General features: G+C 43.0%; 1 protein-coding gene across 1 annotated transcript in view; it reads right to left on the bottom strand.

Annotated features, from left to right (window-relative positions):
• Nucleotides 1-15,006, bottom strand: part of kcnh3 (potassium voltage-gated channel, subfamily H (eag-related), member 3) — a gene marked incomplete at its 3' end in the record, with an annotated part of 202,757 nt that overhangs the window by 19,558 nt on the left and 168,193 nt on the right. The window contains exons 9-10 of the mRNA XM_083996055.1: nt 11,913-12,112; nt 9,777-10,026 (exon numbers count right to left, since the gene is read on the bottom strand). Coding sequence (XP_083852181.1) covers nt 9,777-10,026; nt 11,913-12,112 — 450 coding nt within the window. The remainder of the gene's footprint in view (nt 1-9,776; nt 10,027-11,912; nt 12,113-15,006) is intronic.

Raw genomic sequence — 15,006 nt, 5'->3', positions numbered from 1 at the left:
CTCCATACAGTATAAAGGTAGATGTTTGTGTTAAAGCTCCATACAGTATAAAGGTAGATGTTTGTGTTAAAGCTCCATACAGTATAAAGGTAGATGTTTGTGTTAAAGCTCCATACAGTATAAAGGTAGATGTCCATGTGTAGTGTGATTATAAAGCAGCTCTAGGTTCTATGTTAATACTGTGAAAGTATCAAAGCCTCAGTCCACAGAGAAATGCACACAGCCTGTATTCAGAAACAGAGCCTTAAAACCAGCCGTCAGGACTTCCTGTCACTTTGTGATGTCACAACTAAGCCCCGCCCCCTCACCACCTGGACCCACCATCCAACAACTTGGCAGGATTTGGTTTCTCTGAGTGTTTTATTCTGAAATCTGCTCTGTTTTTTCTATTGGATCACTTTAGATAACAGTCAGCCAATCAGAAGAGAGACTCAGAGCCTCCTCCTCTCTTCTGATTGGCTGACACCGACCTGTTGTTACTAGAGCTCCAGAGAGAAGCTGAGAGAGAGAGGAGATGGAAAACTACACTGAGATGGTTTTGAGATCTTCTTATTGATTCTTTCTATTCTTTAACTGGAGGGAATGATCAGTTTCAGTCTTTAACTCATGACGTTGATGTTTCTGTCTCTGTTCAGTCGACTGGATCTAGACGCTGTTGCTGTTGTTTGCTCTCTAACACTCAGAGGTGTGTGTGTTGTGTCTGTGCTTGGTCAGTGCTCTTGTCGGGCGCCACCATGACGGGCGGCTTCCTGCATCCTGAGCTCTGCAGGGCTGCGCTCCATCCAGCACCACACTTCAGCATTAATAATCAAGCTGCTTTTTAATAATGTAAAATCTATCAATTATTAACAGCAGCACAGCACCACACTTTGTCTATTGATGTGTGTGTTTTTATGTGTGAGTGTGTGTGTGTGTGTGTCACGATCAAGATCAAATATGGGCTGGGGGCTTGGCATTTGAAGATAAATCCACTTCATCTCACATCACACACACACACACACACACACACACACACACACACACACACACACACACACACACACACACACACACACACGTACGCATGTTGATGCACACACACATACACACAACAAAGTACACGTGTACAGGTACAAACCATTAATACGACACATCTTGACCTTTTCAAGGAACTGACTTTTCAGACTTGTGCATCTGTCCTTGCCACACAAACATGAACCATCACTGTGTCTATTAGCCATTCACTCATTCATTCATTCACACAGTCACGTCCCAGTGAAGCTGTTTGCTGGATTAGTGTTGCTGAGGTCTTGAAGCTCGTCCACAGGAAATGAGTTTTACTACAGAGACGAAGCGGAGTTGTTGTTGTCACAGGTAAAGAATAATCTGCCCAGCCACAGTGTTTTACAATATGATCATAACTAACCACTAAACGCAGCTCTTTGTTTGTTTGTTCTTTGTAATTTAAAGGGATATTTTTTAAAGGTATAATGCGTAGGAATTACCCCCATCTAGCATTCTTGATGTTGCGTTCACGTGAAATCGGGCAGATGTCAGACAGACAACAGACGCTGCATGTAACAGGATAAACAAGCGTCTATGTAAACAAGTGGTCCGCCAGCACGAGGCAAAACAATACAGGCAATGTGACAATATGTTGTCATGGTGATGTGGTATTGTTTTACCGTCTTTCTCTGGCGGAGTTAAACGACATCCGGTTGGTTTGCCGACGGCCGTCTGCCTGACTGCACCTGAATGCAACACCAGTGCCTCCGTCCTTCCTCACACTACACAGTGGTGACAGTTTTAACAGGCCGAGCCCACAGCTCCGCTCGGTTTCCGTGGTTACCTACGGTCACGATGCAACATGGCCGCCTCGGTTCGGTGCGTCGCCCACTTATGTATTTGTAACGACTTGTAACAACTCATTCTAAGGTACCAGAAAGCTTTCATTTGTATGCGGCTGTGATTCCACTTCAGTGAAATATGGATTTATGAAAGACAGATTTGATTTTTGCTGATAAAAAGTCAAATAAGTTACATACTGGGGCTTTAAGAGCTTCATGTATCTGTGACTTTATTCTACATGAAGTTAAAACAGTGATAAATATTGATCAGAAACTCTCAAAGGCCTCAATAAAATGATGTTTCTCCATCAGAGTGGAAACTGGAGCAGAGCCGGTTCAGACTGATTCATTTACTGCAACTGATTCAAACTCTGGGTCAAAGGACAAATGAAAAGACCAAAACACACACAGAGTCTGTGGTTGTTAATGAGCGTTGGTGTTTGGTTTCTGCTCCTCACACACACACACACACACACACACACACACACACACACACACACACACACACACACACACACACACACACACACACACATTAACTTCTCTGATTACAGAGATTTACATGTGTATTTGTGAAATCTGGACTTTATGAGGGTGCAAACTTCTGATGCGAAGCCGTGATATGATGATGATGTGATGTGATGATGATTTGATGTGATGATTTGAAGATGTGATGATGATTTGATGTGATGATGATGATGATGTGATGATGATTTGAAGATGTGATGTGATGATGTGATGTGATGATTTGATGATGTGATGTGATGATGATTTGATGTGATGATTTGATGTGGTGATGATTTGATGATCTGATGTGTTGTGATAATGATGTGATGATTTGATGATGATGTGATGTGATGATGATTTGATGATGTGATGTGATGATGGTGGTGGTGATTTGATGTGATGATGATTTGATGTGATGATGATGTGATGATGATTTGAAGATGTGATGTGATGATGATTTGATGTGATGATGATGATTTGATGATCTGATGTGTTGTGATAATGATGTGATGATTTGATGATGTGATGTGATTTGATGTGATGATGATGATTTGATGTGATGATGATGTGATGATTTGAAGATGTGATGATGATTTGATGTGATGATGATGATTTGATGATGTGATGTGATGATGATTTGATGTGATGATGATGATTTGATGACGATTTGATGTGATGATGATGATTTGATGTGGTGATGATTTGATGATCTGATGTGTTGTGATAATGATGTGATGATTTGATGTGATGTGATTTGATGTGAAGTGATGTGATTTGATGATGTGATGATGATGTGATGATGATGATGTGATGATTTGAAGATGTGATGATGATTTGATGTGATGATGATGATTTGATGTGGTGATGATGATTTGATGATGATGATGTGATGTGATGATTTGATGATGTGATGTGATGATGATGACGATTTGATGTGATGATGATGATTTGATGTGGTGATGATTTGATGATCTGATGTGTTTTGATAATGATGTGATGATTTGATGTGATGTGATTTGATGTGAAGTGATGTGATTTGATGATGTGATGATGATGTGATGATGATGATGTGATGATTTGAAGATGTGATGATGATTTGATGTGATGATGATGATTTGATGTGGTGATGATTTGATGATCTGATGTGTTGTGATAATGATGTGATGATGTGATGTGATGATGGTGGTGGTGATTTGATGTGATGTGATGTGATGATGATGATGATGATGATGATGATGATGATGATGATGATGGTGGTGGTGGTGATGATGGTGATGATGATGATGATGATGATGATGATGATGGTGATGGTGATGAAGGTGGTGGTGGTAGCTGTGATACTGGTGCAGACTCTGACTGTGGCTCCTCCTCCCACACAGTCTGTAAATCCTACCAGGTTAATATTAGACTTCACTGCAGCTCAGCTCCGCCCACATCCCCCGAGAGCGACAACGCAAGTGTGGACATATGATCACACGTTTCACAAATACAGCACACACACACACACACACACACACACACACACACACACAATAAAATAAAAATAAAATCAAGCCCTGTTTACTCCCCGTCCCTCTCTCTCTCTGCATGTTTTCGTCTCACTAATGTTTTACATGCTCATGATAGAAACCAGAGCTCCGTCCCTGTAGCTGCTGCTCATTAGGACACAGTAGTATAATCTTCATCCTCTTCGTCCTCTTCATCCTCACCAAAATCCGCACCAACTCTGCTTTTACTGGCTCGTTAAGGATTGTTGTTGTTCTCCACAGGTGGAGACGGGAAGCACCTGTTTTTATTGATCGGCTCAAATCAGCCACAAACTGATGACAACAGAAAAAGTTTTGGTTGAATTATTAAATCCAGAGTTTCCTCTTGTTAACGTCCAGATGGTCTGACAATGTGAAGACTCATACACACATACGATGTTTTTATAATAATATGATGCATAATTATAATAATCATTAGCACCATGACTCAGTGTTTCCACCATGAACCAGTCACAGTCTCATAAACACAGATTCAAGGCTTCATACATCACAAACATCAACAACCAATCCACTTGTGTGTGTGAGGACAGGGGGCGGGGCTACATACACCTGAACCTTTGTCAATATACACAGTGAGTGTTAGCATTAGCACAATGCTAACAGTGTGTCAGCAACTGGAAGTTACAGGCTAACAAACAACACAAACAAATAAAAGATGCTAATCAGGGATCAGTCGCAACTAATTTTAGGTCTGACTGAAGGACCTCCCACTCTTCTGAAAGACTGAATACTCTTCTGAGGGACTGCACACTCTACTACAGGACCGCCAGCTCTACTTAAGGACCACCAACTCTACTAAAGGACCGCTCAATCTACTAAAGGACCGCACACTCTTCTGAAGGACCACCCGCTCTTCTGAAGGACCGCCCACTCTACTAAAGGACCACCCGCTCTTCTGAAGGACCGCTCACTCTACTAAAGGACCACCAACTCTAATAAAGGACCGCCCACTCTACTAAAGGACCACCCGCTCTTCTGAAGGACCGCTCACTCTACTAAAGGACCACCAACTCTACTAAAGGACCGCTCACTCTACTAAAGGACCACACACTCTACTAAAGGACCGCTCACTCTACTAAAGGACCGCCCACTCTACTAAAGGACCACACACTGTACTAAAGGACCACCCGCTCTTCTGAAGGACTGCTCACTCTACTAAAGGACCACCAACTCTAATAAAGGACCACCCACTCTACTAAATGACCACCCGCTCTTCTGAAGGACCACTCACTCTACTAAAGGACCACCAACTCTAATAAAGGACCGCACACTCTACTAAATGACCACCCGCTCTTCTGAAGGACCACTCACTCTACTAAAGGACCACCAACTCTAATAAAGGACCGCACACTCTACTAAAGGACCGCCAACTCTAATAAAGGACCGCTCAATCTACTAAAGGACCGCACACTCTTCTGAAGGACCGCTCACTCTACTAAAGGACCACCCGCTCTTCTGAAGGACCGCTCACTCTACTAAAGGACCACCAACTCTAATAAAGGACCGCCCACTCTACTAAAGGACCACCCGCTCTTCTGAAGGACCGCTCACTCTACTAAAGGACCACCAACTCTACTAAAGGACCGCTCACTCTACTAAAGGACCACACACTCTACTAAAGGACCGCTCACTCTACTAAAGGACCGCTCACTCTACTAAAGGACCGCCCACTCTACTAAAGGACCGCACACTCTACTAAAGGACCACCCGCTCTTCTGAAGGACCGCTCACTCTACTAAAGGACAACCAACTCTAATAAAGGACCGCCCACTCTACTAAAGGACCACTCACTCTTCTGAAGGACCGCTCACTCTACTAAAGGACCACCAACTCTAATAAAGGACCGCCCACTCTACTAAAGGACCACCCGCTCTTCTGAAGGACCACTCACTCTACTAAAGGACCACCAACTCTAATAAAGGACAGCACACTCTACTAAAGGACCGCCAACTCTAATAAAGGACCGCACACTCTAATAAAGGACAGCACACTCTACTAAAGGACCGCCAACTCTAATAAAGGAACGCACACTCTACTAAAGGACCGCACACTCTACTAAAGGACGGCACACTCTACTTAAGGAACGCACACTCTACTAAAGGGCCGCACACTCTTCTGAAGGACCGCACACTCTTCTGAAGGACCACCCACTCCAATAAAGGACCGCTCACTCTTCTGAAGGACCGCCCACTCTACTAAAGGACCGCACACTCTACTAAAGGACCGCACACTCTACTGAAGCACCGCACACTCTACTAAAGGACCGCTCAATCTACCGAAGGACCGCACACTCTACTAAAGGACTGCACACTCTACTAAAGGACCACTCACTCTTCTGAAGGACCGCACACTCTACTAAAGGACCACTCACTCTTCTGAAGGACCACTCACTCTTCTGAAGAACTGCACACTCTACTGAAGGACCACCCACTCTAATAAAGGGCCGCCAACTCTACTAAAGGACCGCCCACTCTTAGGACCCAGGGCCCACTTAGAACCACACACTTCACTTTAGGACTGCATACTTTATTTAGGACTACACACTTAACTAGAGGACAACTCACTCTACTAAAGGACCGCCCACCAAGTATTTGGTAGCTGAGTTCGAAACAAGAGAAACTTTAACATTTACAGAAACAGAACAAGTGATAATGAAACGTAATTATTTATACAAACAAACAACCTCATTCATGAAGGTGGCGCTTCAGCGGGTCATAACCACTGCCCAGAAGATCGTCGGCTGCACTCTCCCCACTCTGAATGAACTGTATAGCTCCCGATGCCTCACAAAGGCAAAGAGTGTGTGTTTTATGCTCTTTTAAAAAAAAAATGTTTTTATGAAATTTTGCACTGCAGGAGATGCACTTTTAATTTCGTTGTTGTGGAAACGACAATGACAATAAACGTATCTATCTATCTATCTATCTATCTATCTATCTATCTATCTATCTATCTATCTATCTATCTATCTATCTATCTATCTATCTATCTATCTATCTATCTATCTATTCATTCATTCATCCTTTCATCCCTCTCTCCTCCACTCCCTGCACTCGGCCATATGTGAGGTCTGATAACAAGACGTCCAACATCTCTGTTCACACTGCACTGAAGGATTAGAGTGTGTGTGGCAGGATCAACACAGTGGGAATCCTTGACTCTGTGTGTGTGTGTGTGTGTTGAGCATGGAGATAACTCTTTAAAGCAGTGAAGCACAAACAACAGCTCTTTATCAGCTCTGTCTCAGCCCTGCCTTCCTTGTTGTTCGAGTGATACGCTCATCTTCCTCCTCCTCCTCTGATTGGTCGACACCAAACAGCGACAGGTTAAATCATCTTCACTATAATCAGTGAGATGATCTCTGTCTTTAAAGTCCTGATGTCATCAGCGTGGTTTCATATCAAACAGACTCGTTGGTATCTGGTCTTTCCTCAGATTAATGACTTTCACCTTCATTAACGACGTTGCACCGTGTCCTAGTGTAGATCGCCATCATCTCACTTCCTCTCGTTAAGCCTCGCTTTGTCAGGTAATTGTCTATAAGAGCCGTTCTCATCCACTTCTCTATTATCACAAATTTACGCATAATTTCCTTCAAATAACGAACCGCCCTCGTTTGCCTTTTAGTCTTAATGAGGAGAGCGGCCGTGACTCTTTCACACTCCCACAGTCAACAGATCAGATCTTTCCTCATTGACACTCTTTTGATACATTTTCCTCATTAATTTAAAAAAATAGGCTCAGAAAATTATGTTTTGTCCCTTTTTAAAAAAAATCTAATTGACCCTTTGTTGGCCTTCTGATTGGTCTGCTGATCCACCAATCAGAGCACTGCCTTCTCCCCATGTCACGAGTTGCGCAGCATTCTAAGGTTGGACAACCCTGGGATGAAACCCTATGAAACGAGATAGGTAGACAGCAATTTTTTCGGCAAAAACTACTTTATAATTTTTCAATATTCCATTCCCCAAACCCAAGACATCAATAAACATACTTAGCCTATGTATAGGAAAAACATATTACTTTAACCTTCAAAGATATCTAGCAAATGTTACTTCACCATTGCAAATGTCTTTTGAAGTTTTACGAGGAGAAACGGGACATCGGCGGAGATTAACTCATTGAGTGCCAGACCTTTTATAAAATGGTCAGTGCCAGGTGCCAGCGTTTTGGGGCATTCTGAGTAATATGTCAAGACCCAGAGAGTATTTTGTACTATGACTCTGAAAACACCAAACAGCTCAAAGGAAAGAGGAGACTCTCTATTTAACTAGGGAAAAAACCATTTGTTTGTACCTTGTTCCATTCTTGATTTATCTTAAGTTGAATAGAGCCTGGTTGCACCAAAAAGACCACTTTTTTTCTAGAAAGCTGAGAAAAATGCATTTTTGTGAAAGAGAGTCTCTCAAGAAAAATAGTGATTTATCCGTTTTAATTTTGGCTTCAAAAATATGTAAACATATATATATAACGTGAAAATTTCATTTCACATGTTTTTTTCACCCCCCCCCCCCCCCCCCCCCCCCCCCCAAAAAAAAAAGACTAAACAAAAAACAACAACAACAACAACAACAACAACTAAAATACAACAAGTACGAGCAGTTGCTGCCTCTCCTACGCCCCCCTCCCCCTCCCCTCTCCTCTCCCTCCCCTCTCCCTCCCCTCTCCTGCTTCTCCTCCTGCTGCTTCCCCTCGTCTCTGAAGGAGGGAGGGAGACGTCGTGGCGTCTCCAGCCTCTGTGCTGGACGCGGCCGCGGCAGCGACGCACCGCGCTGATCTCTCGGTTGTTGTCACGTCGGGTTACAGCAGCTGGTGAAACTGACTCCGCGATCCGCCTCCGCTTCGGCATTTCGGTGCTGATCATCTAGATCAGTTTACTTTTCCTGCCTCCTCTGATCACTTCATGCTGGAGCTATGCTAATAGCATCAGTGGCTAAGCTTCCTGCAGCTCCACGTTACACTTGTTCCAGGCTCTGCACGTCGTTTTTCTCTAGAAATAGAAACTTTTTCCGACTTTTTTATCTCTGTACCGATCGCGCTCGTCTTCTCCTTCTTCTTCACTTCTTGCTCTGATCTACAGTCTTCTTCGTTCTACACATCCCAGAAGTCCCAAAATTACTCACAGTGTGCGCGAGAGCGTCCCCATTTACCAGCCGCAGAAAAGTGCATTTGACGTCTATGGACGTCAATGGCACTCAAGCGTTGGATTTTGATTGACGTCCATAGACGTCAATGGCACTCAATGAGTTAAACGTTAGCTTACGTTAGCTAACGTTAGCTAGCTAGCTAGCGAGTGACCAAAACAATTTTTCCCCATTTTTCGAAAGAGTCATGTAATGCTTTCTCTCGCTCTTCTTCCCCCTGTCTGCATGTTATGTCTGCATGCCATGAGCTTTTGTTATGCTGTATGTCAGACTTCTTACCTGTTTTACTTGTTATTATGAGCTTTTACTAGGTAGATTGTTATGTAAATTGTGTTTTGAAAGTACTTAATTGTTGCCCCTTTTTTTGGCTTTTAGGCTGCCTTTGACATCTGGCCAGGGACAACGGACGAAAACTAGCCTTGTTGGCTAACTCTGGCCCACTTAGCTACAGTTTTTTCTTTTAACTCTGTTGATTAGTGGTGCACTGTCCCTAGGAAATAAACTAATAAATGAAAAATGAAAAATGCCCGTTCAATGGCTCTTTAGCCACGTCTGTCTTCTATCACGGACACAATTTTTCTGATGTATAAGTTCATTCAAATTTTCCTTACAAGCAATTTTCAATGGTTTTCCAATGGGAGTTAACCCTTCCATGACCATTGTTTGTCCAACCTAGCAACAGTAACCGTGGAGGATGGGACTTGACAAAGGGTCAATTTGAGGAAACAAACAGGGAAATGAGTCTGACTCACCCAGGATGGCCAGCACAGTGTTGTCCTTCAGCACCTCCATGGAGCCGGAGCAGACGAAGTAGATGGCCTGCAGCGCGTCCCCCTGCCGGATGAGGAACTCGCCCGGGGCGCAGAACGACGTCTTGATGATGAGGGACAGTGAGCGCAGACACCCCCGGCTGGCTGACTCGAAGAGCGGCAGCTGCAGCAGCTCCTTGTTCAGGTGCATGGCGATGTCGGCCCGCAGCTCGTCAGGGAAGTCCTTCAACAGCTGGAGAGAGAGAGATAGGATATGAAGTGCACTACCAGTCAAACGTTTGGACACACCTTCTCTCTTTAGTTTTTATCACTTTCTACATTGTAGATTCAAACTGAAGACACTAAAACTATGAAGGAACACATATGCAGTTAAAGGGATAGTTCAACATTTTTGGCAAATTGGCCCATCGCCATAATCCCTATAGTAATAGCAGTAGGTTCGTTTCCTTTAATTGTCGGTGCAAGCTATTTTTAGAATGGCGGAGAAGAGCTGCGAGCTGCTCAGAGCTACGCTACGGAGGCTCATGGGATTTCTTGGTTTCCCTCATCAAACTCATCAAACTCATCAAATACACAATCCAACAACTCCACAACGCTCTAGTGGACAAGTTGTGACCTGCACATTCACCACGCTATGAGATAATAACACAACGTTACCAGACAGAGTTGTTTTAGAGGGAAATATAGAGACTGCTTGATGAAAAACTGTCCCTGAAGGCAATGTGCATCAGCGGTTTTGCATGAATTTACCTCGAAAACAACTCTATAGGGGTTATGGCAATGGGCCAATTTGCCAAAATGTTGAACTATCCCTTTAAGCAGTAAACACAAAAATATTAATGAAAACCAAAGTGTTGTCACCTCCTTCAAGACTAGAAAACTGTTCCAGGTGATGATTTGACCTCATGAAGCTGATGACTGAATCTAAAGTGTGCAAAAATCTAAAATCTAAAACATCCTCTGCTTTGTTTAACACTTTTGTGTTTACTACATAACTCTCCATATGTGTCCAAACTTTTGACTGGTAGTGTAGGTACAGAAGGAACAGGTTGGTTTCATCTAAAATCAGTTGTGGGGAAAATAAACTAGAGTCAAAATGAGATGTGTTCTTACTGCTGTAAACAACTCGTACTCATAAATACTGTGTGATAGAAACTGCACGGTTAATAAACTGTTGAAGAAGAGAGTAAAATGGAAAAAAGAGGAGTTCAATGACAGTCTGGAATTTATTATCACGTCTGCTTCACTGTCCCCGTGCAGCAGCAGCTCTTGTAAACGCTGCAAATCAGAGACTGTGGTTAGAAAACGTCCCTGACACCTTCATCATAGAGGAGCTGACTCGTCTTTACAGAGGAAGAAGAAAGAGGAGCGATGTGTGAACACGGAGATGTTTTACAGACAACTAAAGCTTCGAGACACCATCAAGGTTTGGATTTTGAGTGAAACAAACTTTTAATGCCTAGTAACGTAAAGGGATAGTTCAACATTTTGTCAAATTGACACCATTGCCATAATCCCTATAGTCATAGCAGTAGGTTTGTTACCTTTAATTGTCGGTGCAAGCTATTTTTAGAACGGCGGAGCAGAGCCGTGAGCTGCTCAGAGCTACGCTACGGAGGCTCATGGGATTTCTTGGTTTCCCTGATCAAACTCATCAAATACACAATCCAACAACTCCACAACGCTCTGGTGGACAAGTTGTGACCTGCACATTCACCACGCTATGAGATAATAACACAACGTTACCAGACAGAGTTGTTTTAGAGGGAAATTCATGCAAAACCGCTGATGTGCGTTGCCTTCAGGGACAGTTTTTCATCAAGCAGTCTCTGTATTTCCCTCTAAAACAACTCTGTCTGGTAACGTTGTGTTATTATCTCATAGCGTGGTGAATGTGCAGCTCACAACTTGTCCACCAGAGCGTTGTGGAGTTGTTGGATTGTGTATTTGATGAGTTTGATTAGGGAAACCAAGAAATCCCATGAGCCTCCGCCGTTCTAAAAATAGCTTGCACCGACAATTAAAGATAATGAACCTACTGCTATGACTATAGGGATTATGGCAATGGGCAAATTTGCCAAAATGTTGAACTATCCCTTTAAGAAGGTGTGTCCTCACCTCGCTGACGTCGATCCCGTTGTTGACCGACCAGGTGGTCTGGAAACACTCGAGCATGCGCTGCTCCAGGGCCTTGGGCAGCCGGTGGACCCTGATGAAGTCCTTCAGGTCCTTGGTGCGCGTGTGGTAGAGCGAGCGGCGCGAGTACATCCTCTGGATGATGGCCGTCACGTTGCCAAACACCACGGCGTGCATCAGCGCTGCAGGACAGACCAAAGACTGTGTGTAAGAGTGTGTGTTTATGATGACTCAGCAACTTGATTGGCCTTTTTTTTCTTTAAAACTTTGTCTATTAAGGTTTTTCCACAATAAAACACATACATACAGGAACACTCAGAACAGAGTCCCCACCCCATGAAGTGAAAATAAATAAATAAATAAATACATAAAAAAAAAAAAAAAAAAAATGGATGAGTAAATCTAAGACAATGTATGTTAGGCATGTCATGTCGTAATAAGGGACGTATTAACAAAAAAAGGAGAGAATGTTACAGAAAAACAAGAAAACAAATAAAAGGCTTTTTTTTTTCATCGAGGATTGGCCCTCGTGAGAAATCCCATAATGCCTCGTTTGCACAGCAGGACGCTCTATGGGACGTCTTTATAAAGCCTGCAGAGGTTAAGAAGCAAACGGCTTTAAATGACTGAGCTGCTCTGAGACCAGTGTAAAGCGCCGCCTCCAGGGGATTAGTGCACAAACACAACACAACACTGAAGAAATATAATCCCAGTGTTAAAGAAATCCTTAATTCCTGCTCAACAAACCACCTCAAACAACAGGAACGTGACGGTGTGAAGCTCTTCTCCCAGTCTGAGGGACCACTGGGAATCTTTTACTATCTCACAATTCGATTCGATTCTGATTTTTGGGGCTACGATTCGATTCAAAATGGATTTTAGATTCCAAACGATCTGATTCCTAATGATTTCTGCTTCAGTCTGTCGGTGTTAAAGGATCCTCATGATCTACTCCAGTCTGCTTACAAGACAGAATGACTGAAGTGTCTTTTTCACATTTATCCATGCTTAGATGGAATTGTTGAAACTGTTGCATAAAAGCAAAATCACATATTGCTTAAGTAACAAAATTAAAAGTGCCTCTTAAAATAGTGCAGTTAAACATGCTGCCTTTTAAATTCTAAGGAGATGGAGGCCGACAGCCAGCAGATTTGTTTCATTTTTAAATTTTTTAAAATCGATTTTGGGACATTTTATATCGATTTTGTATCGTATTAAAGGACAATTCTGGGCAAATTCAACTCGGGGCTGTATCTTCCTAACATTTTAGGTCTAAAAGAAGGAACCTGAAGATTTTCAGGTTAATTGCTCCTGTTTTGCGGTAGTTGTGTCTGTCCCCGCATCGCCACAGCAGCGATGAATGGGAGTGGATGCAAGTTACAGTACATCCCTCAAAGCCGCAATGCTTCTCCACAGACAGCGTCAGATGGCGACTCAAACATGCAGCCAGAAGTTTATTTACTTCAATCAAGCCGACATGTTTGTAAAACTAGATCTAATTCAAAGTCTGGCGGAGTCGAGACCCAAGTTGACGCTCGGTGTGTTCAGGTGCAGTGGGAAGCTCCCGTTTGTGTCATAAACACAGGAGTATCAATCAATCAATAGCACCTTTCAAAGCAAATAGATGCCGTTCAAAGTGCTTTACATTTTGATTGAACAATATATACAGGAGGTAAAACAAGAAAAGCAAGGAGACTAATGCACGAAGATTAAAAACAACAAGAAAAAATAAAATATAGCAATAGAAAACAGATAAATAAAACAACAACTCTATTAACTCTAGTAAGTAAACAAACTTCTGGGTGCATGTTTGAGTCTCCATCTGACGCTGTCTGTGGAAAAAAATTGCGGCTTTGAGGGATGTAAACGGCCTAAGCAGCGGAACTTATCGCTGCCGTGGCGATGACACAACTACCGCAAAACAGGAGCAATTAAACTGAAAATCTTCAGATTCCTTCTTTTAGACCTAAAATGTTAGGAAAATACAGCCCCTGAGTTGAAATTGCCCGATTGTCCTTTAAATGAGAATTGCGATTCTTACTGTATGTGAATCGATTTTTTGGCACAACCCCTACTGGTTTGTTTTAAACAGGACCCAGCAGACGACTGGTTTGTCCTGGCGTTCCCTCCCTCCTTTCTCCTGACTCTGCAGAGCTGCTCCTCTCTCCTCCGGCTCTAAATCTAATGGGAGTCCAAGCAGAAAACCTGCTGAAGCAGCAGCAGCAGCAGCAGCAGCAGCAGCAGCAGCAGCGTTCACACCTCAGGACACCAACACAGCCACTGACACCCAGACTAATGACATTACTGTGGGATGGCTGCTGACCACCACCCACCACCCACCGCCCGCTCTGGAAGAAGAAGCCCCCGGTGTAAAACCGTCTGATATCAGTGAGTTACAGCTGAAGAGCAGCTCAGCTCCACGGAGGAGGTCCAGCTCAGACACATTAACGCTGCCTGCTCAGCGCTCTCCTCTGATACCACTCACAAATCACCCAGGATGGAAAAGGTTATTAAAAACCAACAGGATACAAAAACACACGCCCACTCCACAACCCAGATTTAATTAAATCTAAATAATGAGCAGCAGCGTCACTCTTTGTTTTTTTTGTTTTTTTTATAGTGAACAAGAAAATATCAAAACTAACAAAGTATTGTTGTTTTTTTAGTTCACTCTCAACACTTCATGACTCTCAGCTGTTTAAACGTTTAATAAAGAGTTTATACTCTTCTAATTAAACAGCAGCTCTCAGTCTGTATTAACTCTGGTGTGGTCTTAACTCCCTGTTTGCTCCTCCTCTACTAAACCTCTATAATAAAGCAGCTTAAAGGAATAGTTCACCAAAAAATGAAATTCAGTCATTAGTGACTCCCCCTCATGCTGATGAATACTCCGGAGTAGTTTTTTATTCCTCAAAGGTCATCTGGAGACCCGGGAGGCCGGTTCATAGTCCAACCAAAACTTTATATGAGAGTAATAGGGCCCGACACAAAAACGTCCATAAAACTACACAACAACCATTTAATATTCCTCCACACTGCTCGTCCACTGCAATCCAAGTGTCCTGAAGGGAGATAG

This window comes from Trachurus trachurus, assembly GCF_905171665.1.
Source record: "Trachurus trachurus genome assembly, chromosome: 21".
In the NCBI taxonomy this organism is placed as follows: domain Eukaryota; kingdom Metazoa; phylum Chordata; class Actinopteri; order Carangiformes; family Carangidae; genus Trachurus; species Trachurus trachurus.
Note: the sequence above shows the minus strand (reverse complement) of the source record. Positions and strands in the feature narration are given on the sequence as shown.